General features: G+C 44.3%; 1 protein-coding gene across 1 annotated transcript in view; it reads right to left on the bottom strand.

Moving 5' to 3' along the window:
• Positions 1-15,302, bottom strand: part of mslnb (mesothelin b) — a 290,146-nt gene that overhangs the window by 35,303 nt on the left and 239,541 nt on the right. Inside the window, exons 201-211 of the mRNA XM_042103582.1 lie at positions 14,958-15,166; positions 14,616-14,704; positions 13,966-14,078; positions 12,985-13,140; positions 12,082-12,290; positions 11,508-11,593; positions 11,245-11,372; positions 10,721-10,846; positions 8,905-9,092; positions 8,079-8,167; positions 7,541-7,668 (exon numbers count right to left, since the gene is read on the bottom strand). Of these exons, the coding sequence (XP_041959516.1) occupies positions 7,541-7,668; positions 8,079-8,167; positions 8,905-9,092; positions 10,721-10,846; positions 11,245-11,372; positions 11,508-11,593; positions 12,082-12,290; positions 12,985-13,140; positions 13,966-14,078; positions 14,616-14,704; positions 14,958-15,166 (1,521 nt within the window). The remainder of the gene's footprint in view (positions 1-7,540; positions 7,669-8,078; positions 8,168-8,904; positions 9,093-10,720; positions 10,847-11,244; positions 11,373-11,507; positions 11,594-12,081; positions 12,291-12,984; positions 13,141-13,965; positions 14,079-14,615; positions 14,705-14,957; positions 15,167-15,302) is intronic.

Here is a 15,302-nt window from a genome sequence, read left to right as displayed (position 1 = left end):
CCTTTAAATGTAGCCCTAATTTTTTTTAAAACAGCTGGACAAATCATTTAGCTAATTGATTATAGCCTGCACACCAGCAATTGTTGAACATTTACCTGTACAAGACAGTAGCCCAGCCTTACAAGCATGTTGCATGTTGTAGGCCTACTGTAGAAATTTCACTTAAATTGCAACCCCAACATGCCTGCTTGCCGACGTTCAAACGACAACGAAAAAGATATCAAAGCAACAAGAGGGTTGAGTCTGAATGACACGGAGTTCAGACTCATATTGCTCTTCATAACCGTCTATAAAAAAAGTGTTTTTTCTTTTCTTTTTGAGCACGTCCGAATCCCAGGACATAACGCACTGGACCTTATAATAGGCTCGAGATATAATTCCAAAGGGGGCAGATAGGGGCCTACTGCACTTAAAACTTAAAAAGATTGAACGAAGCTTCCCGAAATTTGAAATTGCGATCAGTGACTGGCATCGGGTGAAGCTGAAGCATCGAAGTTGAACAGGCTATTAAAAACTATTTGCGCACATCAATGTCACAGGAGAGACTGGGCTCTCCCTTCTATAAATTGAAAAATTATGCTTCGTTATGCTACCTGCAAAATGGCCTATGATTTCATTGCTGAGTTTGCGGCAAAGCAAGACAATGTTTTTTTCAGAGTAAGGATATGGCGAGTTAGTGTCATTTATTTGTCCAATGTTAGCCTACAGACCAGTTTCCATAGTGCACATCTTATCAACAGTTTGAATGTCGTGTGTGTTTCTGCTCATTGACAAATACCGTTCAGCACAATGATTCATGCCCAATTAATTTCCCGTTAAACTGTTCGCCTTTGTTACACTATTTGGTTTCGTGATGTAGCCTATGATAAACACCATATGGCCAAATATGTGACTCAGCTAATGTTATAGGCTATACAATTTCCCCTCTTAAAGACGGTGGTGTAGCTTATTATACTAGGCTACTAAAATGCACCGACGGTAGCCTTGGCTATGTGTAAAGTAAGCTATCGCATGATTTCATGCATGTAAGTTCATGCATCTGTCAAGTTCGCACAGGGCATCGCACTATCTGTACAGGACATTGACAGTAGCCCAGCCTAACAAGCAGATGTTGCAAAAGACATCAAAAGACGCAATTAATCAGAAATAAATAATGTAATCTGCATTGCTTTATTTAACAAACTGCAAGCAACAAGAGGGTTGAGTTCGCTGTGAGGCCAAACCCAAGAGCAGAGCCTATCTGTTAAGGCACTCGATAGGCTATATGGTAACGAGCTGTGTGCGCCTGGAAAGACAATAGAAGATGCTTTCTGAATAGCACAGCGAAGACGGCTCTGGTCATCCCATACCCTCCCCCCACTTCCTGTAGCCTACCATTATGACTTGTTGCCGTTTTGGGACATCAAGCTTTTTCACGTTAAGCCCTTCTTTCACAAGCAGTGGGGGAGCGCGGGGCACAAAGTAACACTTTTTGGTAGACAAAGGAGGGTTCTCGCGCTTCTGTCGTTTGGCGACAATCCGGTGCAACCAGGCCAGGACAGATATTTTAGAGAAGAGAGACGCCGGTGCAGCTCAGATGTCTTCTTAATTTTCTTTATTCTTTAGTAAAAGGTGCAGAACATTATTAAACTTTGACTCACGTTTCGAGGTGTCGATGTTTTTGACTAATGAACATCGAAACGTCACAAAACAAACTAAACTAACACGCGCATATTTTTGTATTGCAATCATTGTAGCCTACAGTTGTAACAGCGCGTAACAGTCGTTTTACTCCCCGTATGCGCTCCTTATCAAGAACGTTTAACGTATTGTAACGATTTGATAGCGACACACACAGTTGTCCAATCAAAAGGTTTATTAGCGGAAGCGGGAATCAGCCATACACATAGACCAAGACACCATTACATAGGAAACACAAGGGAAGTCAATAAAACAAGCACAATACATGAACAGGGTAGTCACATACAATACACCGGGCAAAACAAATGAGGTACAACGTAAAGAAAGACTACACAAGCTAACACATACATGAAAAGGAAAACGCAATTACACTAACTAAAACCGACATTACACAAACCAGAATTCACACACATTGCATTCTGGGAGGCTAGCACTCAGTCCAAAAGACACCGACGTTACACAGCCCCCTCGCAAGCTATTGCCGTCCTCGGCAATATCTCCTCCCTTAGCCATTGCCATAACGTCGGTGTGGGCATTCACTCGCTCAGTCCATCAGTCTGTGGTACCGCCAACAACACGTGGGGTGCACACGCCGCAGGAGCTCACTCAACGGGTCGCCACGCTGCTAGCAGTCCAGTGCGGGCGTGCTAGCAACCACGTGGCCGTCCCCGCTCGTCACCAGCTCCCTCTCAGCAGCCGCCCTCAGGCTGCACTTTCCGCGGCGTGTCACCACGGCACTCCTCCTCTCCAGACGGGGCCCTAGGTGGCCTTACTACCGTAGACTGTGGCACCAAGCACTGGAACTCACGGGTCAACTGTCGCTGCACCTCCGTCGCTCCACTCCACAGTCGCACTGACCAGGATAGGCAGGCCCCAGCTCCGCTGCAGCCGGACCACGCTGAGCTCTCAGGCCGTCAGCTACCGGTTTCGGCGTCCCTCCTCGCAGAGCTGTCCTCCTCTGCTCCTGGCTCGCTCCACTCCGTCATGGTCGCGACAAAGGCTTGACCCCCCTCTTCTGCCTCGTGCTATCACCCAACACAGCGAACCTTTTTTTTCTCGCTCTCTGGCGCTGGCCAACAGGCCAACTAGAACGGGTGCCCACACAGCACGGTGCCTCTCACACGCACCCAAAAGTTTTAAAGTTCAGAGTTCAGAGAGCCTTTCTGTCGAAGCTGCCCCACCGTTGTGAATTCGCTGCCCCCAGCGTCTCCGCCAACCGTACGTCGTCCAGGAACCTCTTCCTCGCCGCTCTCCCTCGGCTCTGCTCACGCGTTGCGGCTCGCAGCGGAGTCAGCGCCCAGGCCAGCGTCGTCTTCTCCGCGACCGCTACTTCTGGCCCCTCTTCCGGCAAGATCTCCTCCCATGGCAGCAGGCAGGTCCAGGCGACAGCTCCTCTCCTCTGGCGACAGGAACAATAGAAGGCCTAAAGCTCTTTAGCAGCCCTGACAAGGGCTCTCTCTGGATCCTCTTGCGTGGGCCTCCACCCAGTGGTATGGTCTTCCGCTCCCAGCTTCTCTCGCTGAGCGGAGGCCATGTTCGAAAGTCGCTTCTGACACCAATGTAACGATTTGATAGCGACACACACAGTTGTCCAATCAAAGGGTTTATTAGCGGAAGCGGGAATCAGCCATACACATAGACCAAGACACCATTACATAGGAAACACAAGGGAAGTCAATAAAACAAGCACAATACACGAACAGGGTAGTCACATACAATACACCGGGCAAAACACATGAGGTACAACGTAAAGAAAGACTACACAAGCTAACACATACATGACAAGGAAAACGCAATTACACTAACTAAAACCGACATTACACAAACCAGCATTCACACACATTGCATTCTGGGAGGCTAGCACTCAGTCCAAAAGACACCGACGTTACAGTATCAACTAATCACTAAACGTCTTATAAACAAGTATTGCCAAGAGCAACACCTTGCAAAAAATTATAACAATAGGCCTAGGCATTTATATGGCTCTGCTCCTGCCTAGATTCGAACTCAGAACTGCCTGAAAGTTGCAGAACCGTTCTGGAAATACGCACATTAACCCACTCGACCGTCAGACAACGCTATCTGCTTCGAGTAGGCCTATTGGGTAGGACTGTAGCCTACACTGGTTGCTGTGGCACAGTCTTGAGTGACCAAATTCGTTTTCCTTTGTCATATGAATGCTGTCATGTTGTTAACATTACTGTTAAGGAGATGCTGTAGGCAAAGGCTATATTTAACATCGTTAGTGTAGTAAAACAAATCAGAAATATTCACAAGGTTTCTGGGCAGCATATTTATGTTCTGTTACACTTCTCATGACTGCCGACAAAGTAGCCTACTGCCAGCTGACGAAGCTCTCATTTTAAAACATTACTGAGAGACAGGCACTGTACAATCAAGACATCTTGCCACTGAATCCAAAACTATGTTTAACATTATGTACAAAGCTTATAGGCTACAGTGGACTAGCATGTTGCAGGGGCTGCTAAAAACACAGAGAAACGCTTTGAAAACTCGGCCAATCACAGCCCTTGCTGTCGAATGCTCCGCCCGGTTCGACCGTGGAACGCCACAGCGGACTATGCTGCCCCCAAGCGGCTGCAGTTGTACTTACATTTCACCCAGCTGCGTGAATCACCTTGATGGTGAATGAAGTGTCAATTCCTAACTGGGACCCACTGTAGCCCATAATCACTCATTTGTAAAAAATGAAAACGCAATATCATTCTGCTTTTATCGCCCCTCTTTTCAGTTAAGATGTTCAGAACTGCACCAAATTGTATGTGTATGATTAACCTGACATTCTCTGGGCATATGCCAAGTTTTGTAGAATTTCATCCATGGGAGGGTCTAAAAAAATTAAGTTATGTGTACATTTTGTGACTGTACACTTATTGGCCTGTAGATGGTGGTGCACACTTATACACACAGACAGGCTCACACATACTATCGGTATCGGCAATTAGAACGGGCGATACATAATTACAAATTCAGTAGGATTACCAAATAAACCAAATATTCATAATCATTTGGCTGCATTTTCAGTATTGGCGTTACGTAGTCGTTTGTCCACCAGATGGCACATCGTTGCAGTGAGACGTAATTTTGTTGGAAGTTAATCTAAAGTGGGTTGGAAAGACAATAGACGCTTCCTAGGCCTACAAGGACAACACTGTAGTTTACCACAGATGACGTCTAATAAGGGTAGGATGATTTCCACATGAAACGTAATTCCCATTTCTTCTTGAAGCCGAAATAAATCTGAGAATCTTTATCGGACATGCTTGGTTTTTACTGCAGGTAGGCGTTAATCCCATACAAGTTATAGCCTAGGACAGGGGTGGGCAAACTGCGGCCCGCCAAGCACTTTCATCCGGCCCGCTGAGCATTTCATTTGGTTATCAGGCTGCTCGCTATTTTTTTCCTGCGATAGAGACGACGTTGGTTAGCTTTACTGCAAACTGCTTTTCACTCTCCTTAGAGAACGTTTACAATGTCAATGTCAAAATATCATGTTAAATAGAGATCTCCTTCTTATAAGAAACTTTTAAAAGGAAATCATGAAGGCAGCAGTAGTTCCCACTACTGACCATTTAAAAAGTGTGAGAGGGCCATACCGTAGCAGGCAGAAGATCATTGAAAAATAAACGTGAATCAAAGCGACAGTGCACAATTTATACATTTGTTAAACAGCAAACAATTAGCAGTATTTTTAAGCAATTAATATTTTAAAAGAAATATTTTGTCATACTAAATTATAGGCTATGAAAAATGTATTTTTGTTATGTGTGTGTCGTGGGGGGGGGGGGGGGGGGGTAAAATTGAACAAAAGCTCGCAAGTGCCATCTACCAGTGCGTCTACTCCTCCGTGATCCTCAGATGGGACAAGTCTAACGGCCGGTGAGAATAAAAAAAACAAACGGCGCGTCGGCTTTATCAGAAAGAATTTCTGAAATATGCATTCACTTGCCAAGTTAAAGATAACCTCAACCACCCACAATGTGTGATTTGCGGCGATGTTCTGGCGAATGAGAGCTTAAAACCTGTCAAAATGAAACGACATCTCAAAATACAGATGTCGGCTCAGCACCGTGGAGGAAAATCTCCGTGTCGCCGTATGCAGCATTCCTCCTAGAATTAACTTGCTATGTTCACGGAAGCATGCCCACCCTTCCCATTGAAATTGTTAAAGATAGTAAACCAGAAAAGGGAAATAAAAAAAATATTGTTATTGTTATCGCCATAAATATAATTAATGTAACGTTGTAGGCCTAATGCTGCATGTGTATGTGTGTGTGCGTGCTTGTGTGTGCACGCACTACGCACATAGCGCTCTGATCTGATATGGCGGCAGCCTACACTTGTCTAATCGTGATTGTTTGGTTTTCTCGGTTCTTGTTCATATGGAGTAAATAAAACAAATGACTTTGCTTTCTAGTTTTTGCTTGATTTAGTTGTTAACGTTTGAGGGGGGTATTTGAGTAAGGACTTAGAATGGGTTTGGGGAAAGTGGGGTCGCCAGACCACGCCATACTTTTTTGTGTGGTCGCCAGACAAAAAGATTAAGAACCACTGGTCTATGCGATAAAAAGCATGTGTGTGTGTGTGAAGTATCCAAACAATGATAACACTTTCATTATGGCTGCTTTAGCCTGCTTTAGTTTTAGACTACTGGTATTTAATTTGTGCATTGACAATAAAGTTGAATATCATATGAACTAGATGACTAAACTCTTGCATATGTATGTAGAAGAAGAAACATTCACAAAAATCCATGACATGACCTCTCTTCTTGATAGCTGTTGAAAACTGCATGGATCTGACAGGGATTGTTTTGTTTAATCATAAATAAATAAATAAATAAATAATGCTGCTACCTTCTGCTTTTCCCAAATACAATGTATTTATTTTCGCAGAATGGATGTACAGGATTGAGCGGCGGTCATATTTTGCACCGCTATGCGGTACATCTAGTTTTACTTTACTTCATTTGGCTGATGCCCTTATCCAAATTATTACAATTATTACAGAGGCCAGTCTCTTCTGAGCAACACGGAGTTAAGTGCCTTGCTCAAGGGCACAACGGTGGCATCTGGGTATTGAGCCCACAACCTGGGCCTACTGCATGTTAGCCCAGGTCCTTAGCCACTACGCTACTGCATGTTAGCCCAGCTCCTTAGCCACTACGCTAGTGCATGTTAGCCCAGGTCCTTAGCCACTACGCTACTGCATGTTAGCCCAGGTCCTTAGCCACTACGCTACTGCTTGCTAGCCCAGGTCTTTAGCCACTACGCTACTGCATGTTAGCCCAGGTCCTTAGCTACTACACTACTGCTTGCTAGCCCAGGTCCTTAGCCACTATGCTACCACTGCCCCATTATGATAACACCGCCCCGGTAGAATGTGATCGTACACAGCACAAGTGTATTTTTGTTTATGTTTCGTCAGTGTTTGGCATCGTTGTAGCCTTAGATATACATAATAAAGGCTAGATGCCTTATGGCGGAGTCTCTAACGGCATCACCGACAGCCATCTTGTCACAGGCAAGCTATCTGGTGGGCTCTGTGGTACCTGATGTAAGGTATATCTCTTCTTCTACTAAAGCCAGAACAATGCCCCCAGGCTATAACAATGACACCTTCAGGTCACTACCTGTCATTACAGTGCACCATTGAAACACAATGTTATGAGTTAGCGAGCTGACTGTGGCAAGATGGCCACGAGGTGCGGACGTCGACCTCCATTGGCCAGCAGCGCGGAGGAGACATCTAGCCTTTATTATATATATATCTATGGTTGTAGCTATTCACTTCCTCTCCCTCTACTCAGCACTCCAAAGCACTAGGGGGCGCCACTCACACTTGTGCCTCCGTAAGCGCCGAGATCCTCCAGGGAGATGAATGTGATGAAGATGTTGATGTAGTTGGCGAACCAGGCGGTGGAGGCCAGGTCAGGAACAGACGTGTTGTAGCACCTTGGTGTTGGGGCTGAAAGACACAATAAACAAACATCAACAACAACAAATATCCAACTCACCATGGTCAGCAAAAATCCTGGAATAACCAGACAGAACTATGGACCACTTAACGAGTTGATAACTACAGTTGATGACAAACGTTATACTGCGGATGTTAGGTTTCGTCCAACCAGCTAAAGTAAAGATAAGATGGCCATTTTGAACATGCTTTGTAGTATAGGCTCCTAAGGTGAAGCAACCAACAGGAACCCTGCATTAGAGAGAACTGAGGAATTTATGGAACTTTACCCAACCATTTGGCAAGTGAACAGCTGCAAATGTCAAAGGCTGATGTCAACACTATACATAATTTTTTAATTTCAAATTTTTGCTAGTCTTGTTGTAGTTTTTGTTGTTGTTATTGTTGTTGTGTTTACTGACCTATGGAGAGGTAGTTCTGTATTGTTGAGTACACATCCCGTTGGGTGAAGGCAGCGGAGCTGTAGTTAAGGTTTCCTGCCACAGCAACACTAGAAATGAAATGAGTTACAGTTATGGTTAGCGTTGAGGTATTTAGCAGATAAACACACACACACACACACAAACATAGATATACTAGTACAGAACATATATGCATGAGCATTGTGTACACACACACACACACATGTACACACACACACACAAACACTTAAAGGGACACCAGGCAACGTTTTCGTGTTAATTACTCATCTTCGTAAGTCGGTATATGGTTAAATGACTCATTACAGGGCGAATGAAGACTCTCTTGCCCGCCCCTACTGCCTGTAGGACGAATATCCCGCTTGCAAGTTCAGTGTATCGTACCCACCGACCGAAGCAGTATCAGTTTACATCATGCATCCACAGCACAGAGGCAGGCTAACGAAACGCTAGCGATTGTTGCAAACGTGTGTATAATGGCAGAGCCGGCGAAGAAGCAGCGAAAACCCTTAACGGAAAATGCAAAGAAAAGGAAAAGAGCTTCAGACCGAGCGAGGGGGAGTTTCGTAGAGAAAAAGCATCAGGCTTGCCTGGTGTCCCTTTAAAATAACACTTCATGCTTCCTGTAAGAGCCTTGTAACTGCATGTGTACCAACAGAAAAAAGACACTGCACACAGTGGTAATAAAAACGTAAAAAGGTACACTGTGCTATTTAATTAAAGTCTAATTCACTATTGAGTGCACGGCACGCTGCCTGAGGACACTCAATCTCAAGTGTAGACCCTTTTGTTCCACAGTGGCACTCACAACTTCCTGAAGGCCAGACAGTTTGAGTTCTGGAGCGTGGCGTAGCTGATGCGGTCTTTGTTGAGGAAGCGGAGATAGGAGCTCAGTCCGGCGCCGAACCAGCGGTCAACCTCAGCAGAGTCAGCGACCAGGGCCCGGGGCCACACACAAGGCAGGACGTATGGCTGGACCATCTCCGGAACCTTCTCCTGTAGAGAGAGAATGGTAAAGAGGAGAAGAGCAGGTCAGATTGTGAAGGAATGTCGGTCACAGGCCGAGAGAACGCGTGAGAACGTCAAAACAACACTGGGTAGAACAGAGAACATGAGAGAACGTCAAAGCAACACTGGGTAGAACAGAGAACATGAGAGAAGGTCAAAGCAACACTGGGTAGAACAGAGAACATGAGAGAACGTCAAAACAACACTGGGTAGAAGAGAGAGAATGTCAGTCACAGGGAGAATGTTTGAGAATGTCAGTCACAGGGGGAGAATGTATGAGAATGTCAGTCACAGGGGGAGACTGTTTTGAGAATTACTGGTTAGAAGAGAAAACCTGGGAAAATATCAGAGACCAATTGAGACAATGTGTGAAAGGCTCAGTCACAGAGGAGAACAAACAGAGATCCTCAATCCATCCTAAATAGCCAGGAGAACATCAGTTACTAACTCAGACAATCAGAATATCAGAAACAACTTATCCAAAAACTAAACCAGAACCACCTCACATACACACACATATAGACCAAATTTACTCTCAAACACCCACATAAACAAACAGTGACCAGTGGAATAACGCCGTTTAAAAGAACGGCGTTAGGTACCGACGTTAATTTTTCAGTAACGAAGTAATCTAACTAATTACCTTTCCCGTCGTTACAACGGCATTAACGTTACTGGATGTTAAATGCAGTGTATACTATGCATTGATTGAATAAACTGTGTAATCCGAACGCACCCCTGGCTCACAGCTAGTGAGGAGGTGGGTTAATAACGACATACTGTAAGCGATTATGATTGGCTAAGGCAGAGTCATGTTTCCAATCAGAGCCAGTGTTTTTACACACTTGCCAGCACACGTGCCACACACACACACGCAACAGCTAAAATAAAGATTCGACGAAACAGCAGAGGTCTGGAGCAATCCGATGAAAAGTTGGCATTTTCAAGGTATATAAGCAGGAGATATAAGCACCAGGCTACTTCAAGTTCATTGTGGTCAAAGGCAAGAACGTGCATGTAATGTGTAGGCTACATTATGTCCAGGAGCGGCTGCGACATCCGTTGTAAGCAACTCTAATTTAATGAAGCATCTCACACACGCATCTAATGGCCAAAAACACCGATACCTCCACCACAGATGATAGCTCGCCATCCACTAGCAAAGAAGGACTCGGAGCAAAGTCCTCCAAGCAGCAAAAGCTAGATCTTTCTGCCTCACAACAAAAACCTATGGCACAGGCTGAAGTATACTGTAGGTCTGTCGATGTGCAATATCTTGAATTTCCCCTTGGGGATCAATAAAGTATCTATCTATCTATCTATCTATCGATCTAATAAATATTGAAAGTTATGTAGCCTACAAACACCTGTCTGTTCTACTCATTTCAACTGGCTGCTCAAAACTGCTCAAAAAAAATCCAAATTCTTTGACATATAGCAACTTTTTATAAAACTTTTTTTTAACAGTAACGCAAATAGTTACTTTCCCTAGTAACGAGTTACTCTTTTCATAGAGTAATTCAGTTACTAACTCAGTTACTTTTTGGAACAAGTAGTGAGTAACTATAACTAATTACTTTTTTAAAGTAACGTTCCCAACACTGACATTGACATACCGTTTCCAGGAACTGCAGTGTCTCAGTGTAGCCATCAAAGACCTGGCAGAGTTTGCCCATGTTGTCCACAGCGCCCGGCCTGCGCAGGAAGCTGCCCAGGTGGGCTGGTGGGATGGAGTTCATCAGCTGGACAAGAGAAGGAGAACGCCACACACATTCATCACTGCTCACGTGCACACAGGTGATCATTATGATTCACCTCACTGCATTTGTCTCCAGATTAGGCATACACACCAGCTAAGCCACTGATTTAGTAAATCTTCTAAAACTGATAGTTCCCGGTCCTTGATTGTGATTGGTTGAATCACGTTCGATGCCATTGTAAAATGCAGCATAAACATACACCTCGACCGCATTTCGTTCTATATTACTGCGCTACCATAACTTGATACAAAAGTTAAAGTAGCTACGTCTCGACGTTGCTTGGCAACCATTTAGTAAATCTTATATTTTGGCTACACAGTTACAACCGAACACATCATGTCTGATTGCAAATGGGCTCCAGCATGTCTGCGGTGCGCTACCTCTGTCCTGCGGCTGGCTGGCATGAGTGAGAGGAAGGTGGTCAGGATAGGGAACTGGAAGCCCATGAAGGACGTCTCCAGGAAGGAGTAGAAGCTTCCGCTGCCATAGCAACGCAGAGGGGAGGGCACTGAGGGTTTTGGTCAGAGAAAAACAGGAGAAAGAAATGACAAAAGTCAGTGGAAATACACATTTATAAATTTATACATCCACACTAATCTGCGTATCAAGTTCTACGACAAGAAGAGAATGGTGAGTGTTCTACCTGTGAGTAACAATATGATTTGGCCGTACACCTGGGTCTGAGTGTCATCCTCAAGCGTGGCCAAGGTACCGTTCAGAAGGGCCACACTGTACAGAGATGAAGCAGTACAATGCATTTATACAGGTGATACAGTAAACAATCAATGTAAACAAACAATGTAAACAAACATTATACATGGATGAAAGACAAACAGCGTAAACAAACATTATACATGGATGAAAGACAGTAGTCTACATACTGGATTGTGCACACAATATACTGAGCATGCACTGTTTTGAACATTCATTGAATATTATATTGTGTGTGAACATGTATACTGATAGGTGGTTATAGTGGAGCATAGTAGTTGGGGGTTATACTTGCATATTGTTTGCAAGTATGATATTTCAGATACAACATTATATATTTACACAGCAGGCAGTGATACTGCTATTACAAAATGTTTGTGTGTGTGTGTGTGTGTGTGTGTGTGTGTGTGTGTCTATACAGTATACGTGTGTACATGAGCCTAGATATGTTGCATGTGTGTGCATAAGTATGTGTGTGTGTGTTTCTCTGCATTGCTGCTACTCACGCCTGCTGGCTGGTGCGGCACCGTCGCACTCTAATGATGTCGAAGTACGGTGCCACATGGCTGGGCGAGAGATTGGGCAACAGGAACGTCATGCGGTGGTTTAGCCACACCAGCACCTCAGTGTCGGGCACGGACGACTCCGACAACTTGGCACGGTTGAACACCTGCTGCAGCATGACTGAACGGAGGGGTGCAGCGATTGGATTTCCCTGAGAGATGGAGACCAGATATTAGCATTCGATAACAGAGGAGGAGGATTGGGAAAATGATGCAGCAAGTTGATATCCTGCCATGCTGGATTGGCTCAAGGACTTTTATGAACCCATGAAGAAGTACACACTAGTTTTGCATGAAACATATTCAATAAACCTGACTAGAACAGAACATATTTAGTTTGGCCATGAACTAACTGAGCAATCATCACACTCTTACATTAGATGATTAGAGGTACTTTTGTTTGTTTATTTGGTACTTTTGTTTGTTTTGCTGTCCCTGTAATAATCAAACTAGTACTAACACTACTATAGCTTCCTCTACTCCTCCTCATCACCATCATCATCATCATCATCATCGTCATAAACTGCAGCTGTATAGCACCTTCCTCCTCCTAACATGACCTGTGGTGGACATCTCCCCACAGACACGTTCAGTCTAAGGGCTGAGCTACAGCAGGCGCGTAACTGAAGCGTTCCGTTCGCGTTGCGTCTTCTGCAACAATTAGCTTCCATTATAATCAATGGAAGTAGCTACACCAGACGTGACAGTGGGGCGTACGTTCGAAAAAAATAGACCATTCATCTAAAATGGATTTTACGCGTCGCGAACGGAACGCTTCAGTTACGCGCCTGGTGTAGCTCATACCTAAAGTGACGTACTGTAACCCCCTCTCCTCTCCTGACTCACCTGGGCGGCTGGAGCCAGCATGTCGAAGTAGCTGGCCAGCAGCTGGTCGGGGACGTATCCCAGCAGGGCGGTGACGTCGGCGGGGCTGGTCAGCAGGCCGGGAGTGGCGGAGGCCTCCACCAGCTGCCTCAGGTCCAGTCGGGACAGGGCCTCAATCTGACCACACAAACAGAGAGAGACAGAGTCAATATGGGCAGGGCCTCGATCTGACCACACAAACAGAGAGAGACAGAGTCAATATGGGCAGGGCCTCGATCTGACCACACAAACAGAGAGAGACAGAGTCAATATGGGCAGGGCCTCGATCTGACCACACAAACAGAGAGAGACAGAGTCAATATGGGCAGGGCCTCGATCTGACCACACAAACAGAGAGAGACAGAGTCAATATGGGCAGGGCCTCGATCTGACCACACAAACAGAGAGAGACAGAGAGTCAATATGGGCAGGCTTAGAGACTTGCATACAATGCATATAAGACTTCTGAAATGTTTCTATACCTCTATTATTTCTACTTTTCTACTTCTACTAGTACTACCACTTCTAGTACCACTACTATTACTTCTACTACTACTTCTAGTACCACTACTATTACTTCTACTACTACTTCTAGTACCACTACTATTACTTCTACTGCTACTTCTAGTACCACTACTATTACTTCTACTGCTACTTCTAGTACCACTACTATTACTTCTACTGCTACTTCTAGTACCACTTCTAGTACCAATACTATTACTTCTACTACCACTACTAGTACTATTACTATTACTTCTACTATTACTACTACTATTATTTCTACTACTACTTGTTATACTAGTACTATTACTACACAGAGAGAGTAAATATGGTCACAGTAGACCCAGTTACTTACAATCCATAGCAGTAACAATAAGGTCAGTCAAACCAAGGTCAATGTGTGTGCGTGTGTGTGTGTGTGTGCGTGTGCGTGTGTGTGTGTATGTGTGTGTGTTTGGGTACCAGATTGAAGCTGCCATGCAGTCTCTGCATGTCCACAACAGAGGCAGCAGCTGAGAACGGCCCAAAGTTCTTCTCCAGCCAGTCAGCACTGTTTGCAATGCCATCGGTACAGGCTGCACACACAAATAAACAACATCATCATCATCATCATCATAGTCATATTCATTATCATGATGCTCATCATAGTCATAGTCGTCATCATCATCATCATCATCATCATCATCATTTTCATCATAGTCATATTCATTATCATGATGCTCATCATAGTCATAGTCGTCGTCATCATCATCATCATCGTCATCATCATCATTTTCATCATAGTCATATTCATTATCATGATGCTCATCATAGTCGTCGTCGTCATCATCATCATCATCATCGTCATCATCATCATATTCATCATAATCATATTCATTATCATCATGCTCATCATAGTCATAGTCGTCGTCGTCATCATCATTATCATCATCATCATCATCTTCATCATCATTTTCATCATAATCATATTCATTATCATCATGCTCATCATAGTCATAGTCGTCGCCATCATCATTATCATCATCTTCTTCTTCATCGTCCTCATTACAATCATCTTGGCATTTCTTCCTGCCAAACTCCATGATAGAATGCACAATAAAAATGTCCCAAACCTGACTTGTTGAGGAAGACCTCGATGAAGTCCGTGTAGACCAGAGTAGAGTTGAGCATTTCTCCGTACACCTGCCCCATGGCCTGCACACTAATAATAACACAACAACAAGATTTTTAAACTTATGAATACAGTTGGTGCAGTGAAAATAAGGGTTATTTGTAGGTTGTGGTACATTTGTAAAATGATGCAAAAGGATAAAAAGTTCAAATGCAACTTCACAACCAACTATATTTCAAAGTACATGTAAACTAAAAACAAACAAAAAAGGCTAAATCACTACCACAAAACAGACTCAAAAGAAAGGACATCAAGATGGGCGGCCATTTTGTTTGCTACGTACACATTCTGGTAGGTCTGGCAGCTGAAGTCCTTGGTGGCCAAGCAGGAGAGGAAGGATGGGGTGACGGAGGACAGGAAGGGCCTCAGGCGCATCCCGAACCAGCGGTTCACATACGCGACGTCCCGCACGTGGTCAGCACTGAAACTGCTGAAGGTGACCTCGCCGATTGCGTCCAGGACGTTCGAGACGGCGTGACTGGCAGTGAGCTTCTGATGGGTAGGACACAACATTTATTTTTAAAAAACAGTTTGTTGAGTGGAAAACAGGATGTTATTAAAGACCAACCAATGTATTTGGATTTCTACAATTTCGGAAATGCTATCAATCAATTAAATTAAATAAATA

Source organism: Alosa sapidissima, chromosome 9, assembly GCF_018492685.1.
Source record: "Alosa sapidissima isolate fAloSap1 chromosome 9, fAloSap1.pri, whole genome shotgun sequence".
Lineage (NCBI taxonomy): Eukaryota > Metazoa > Chordata > Actinopteri > Clupeiformes > Clupeidae > Alosa > Alosa sapidissima.
This window is presented reverse-complemented; position numbering and strand designations above follow the sequence as displayed.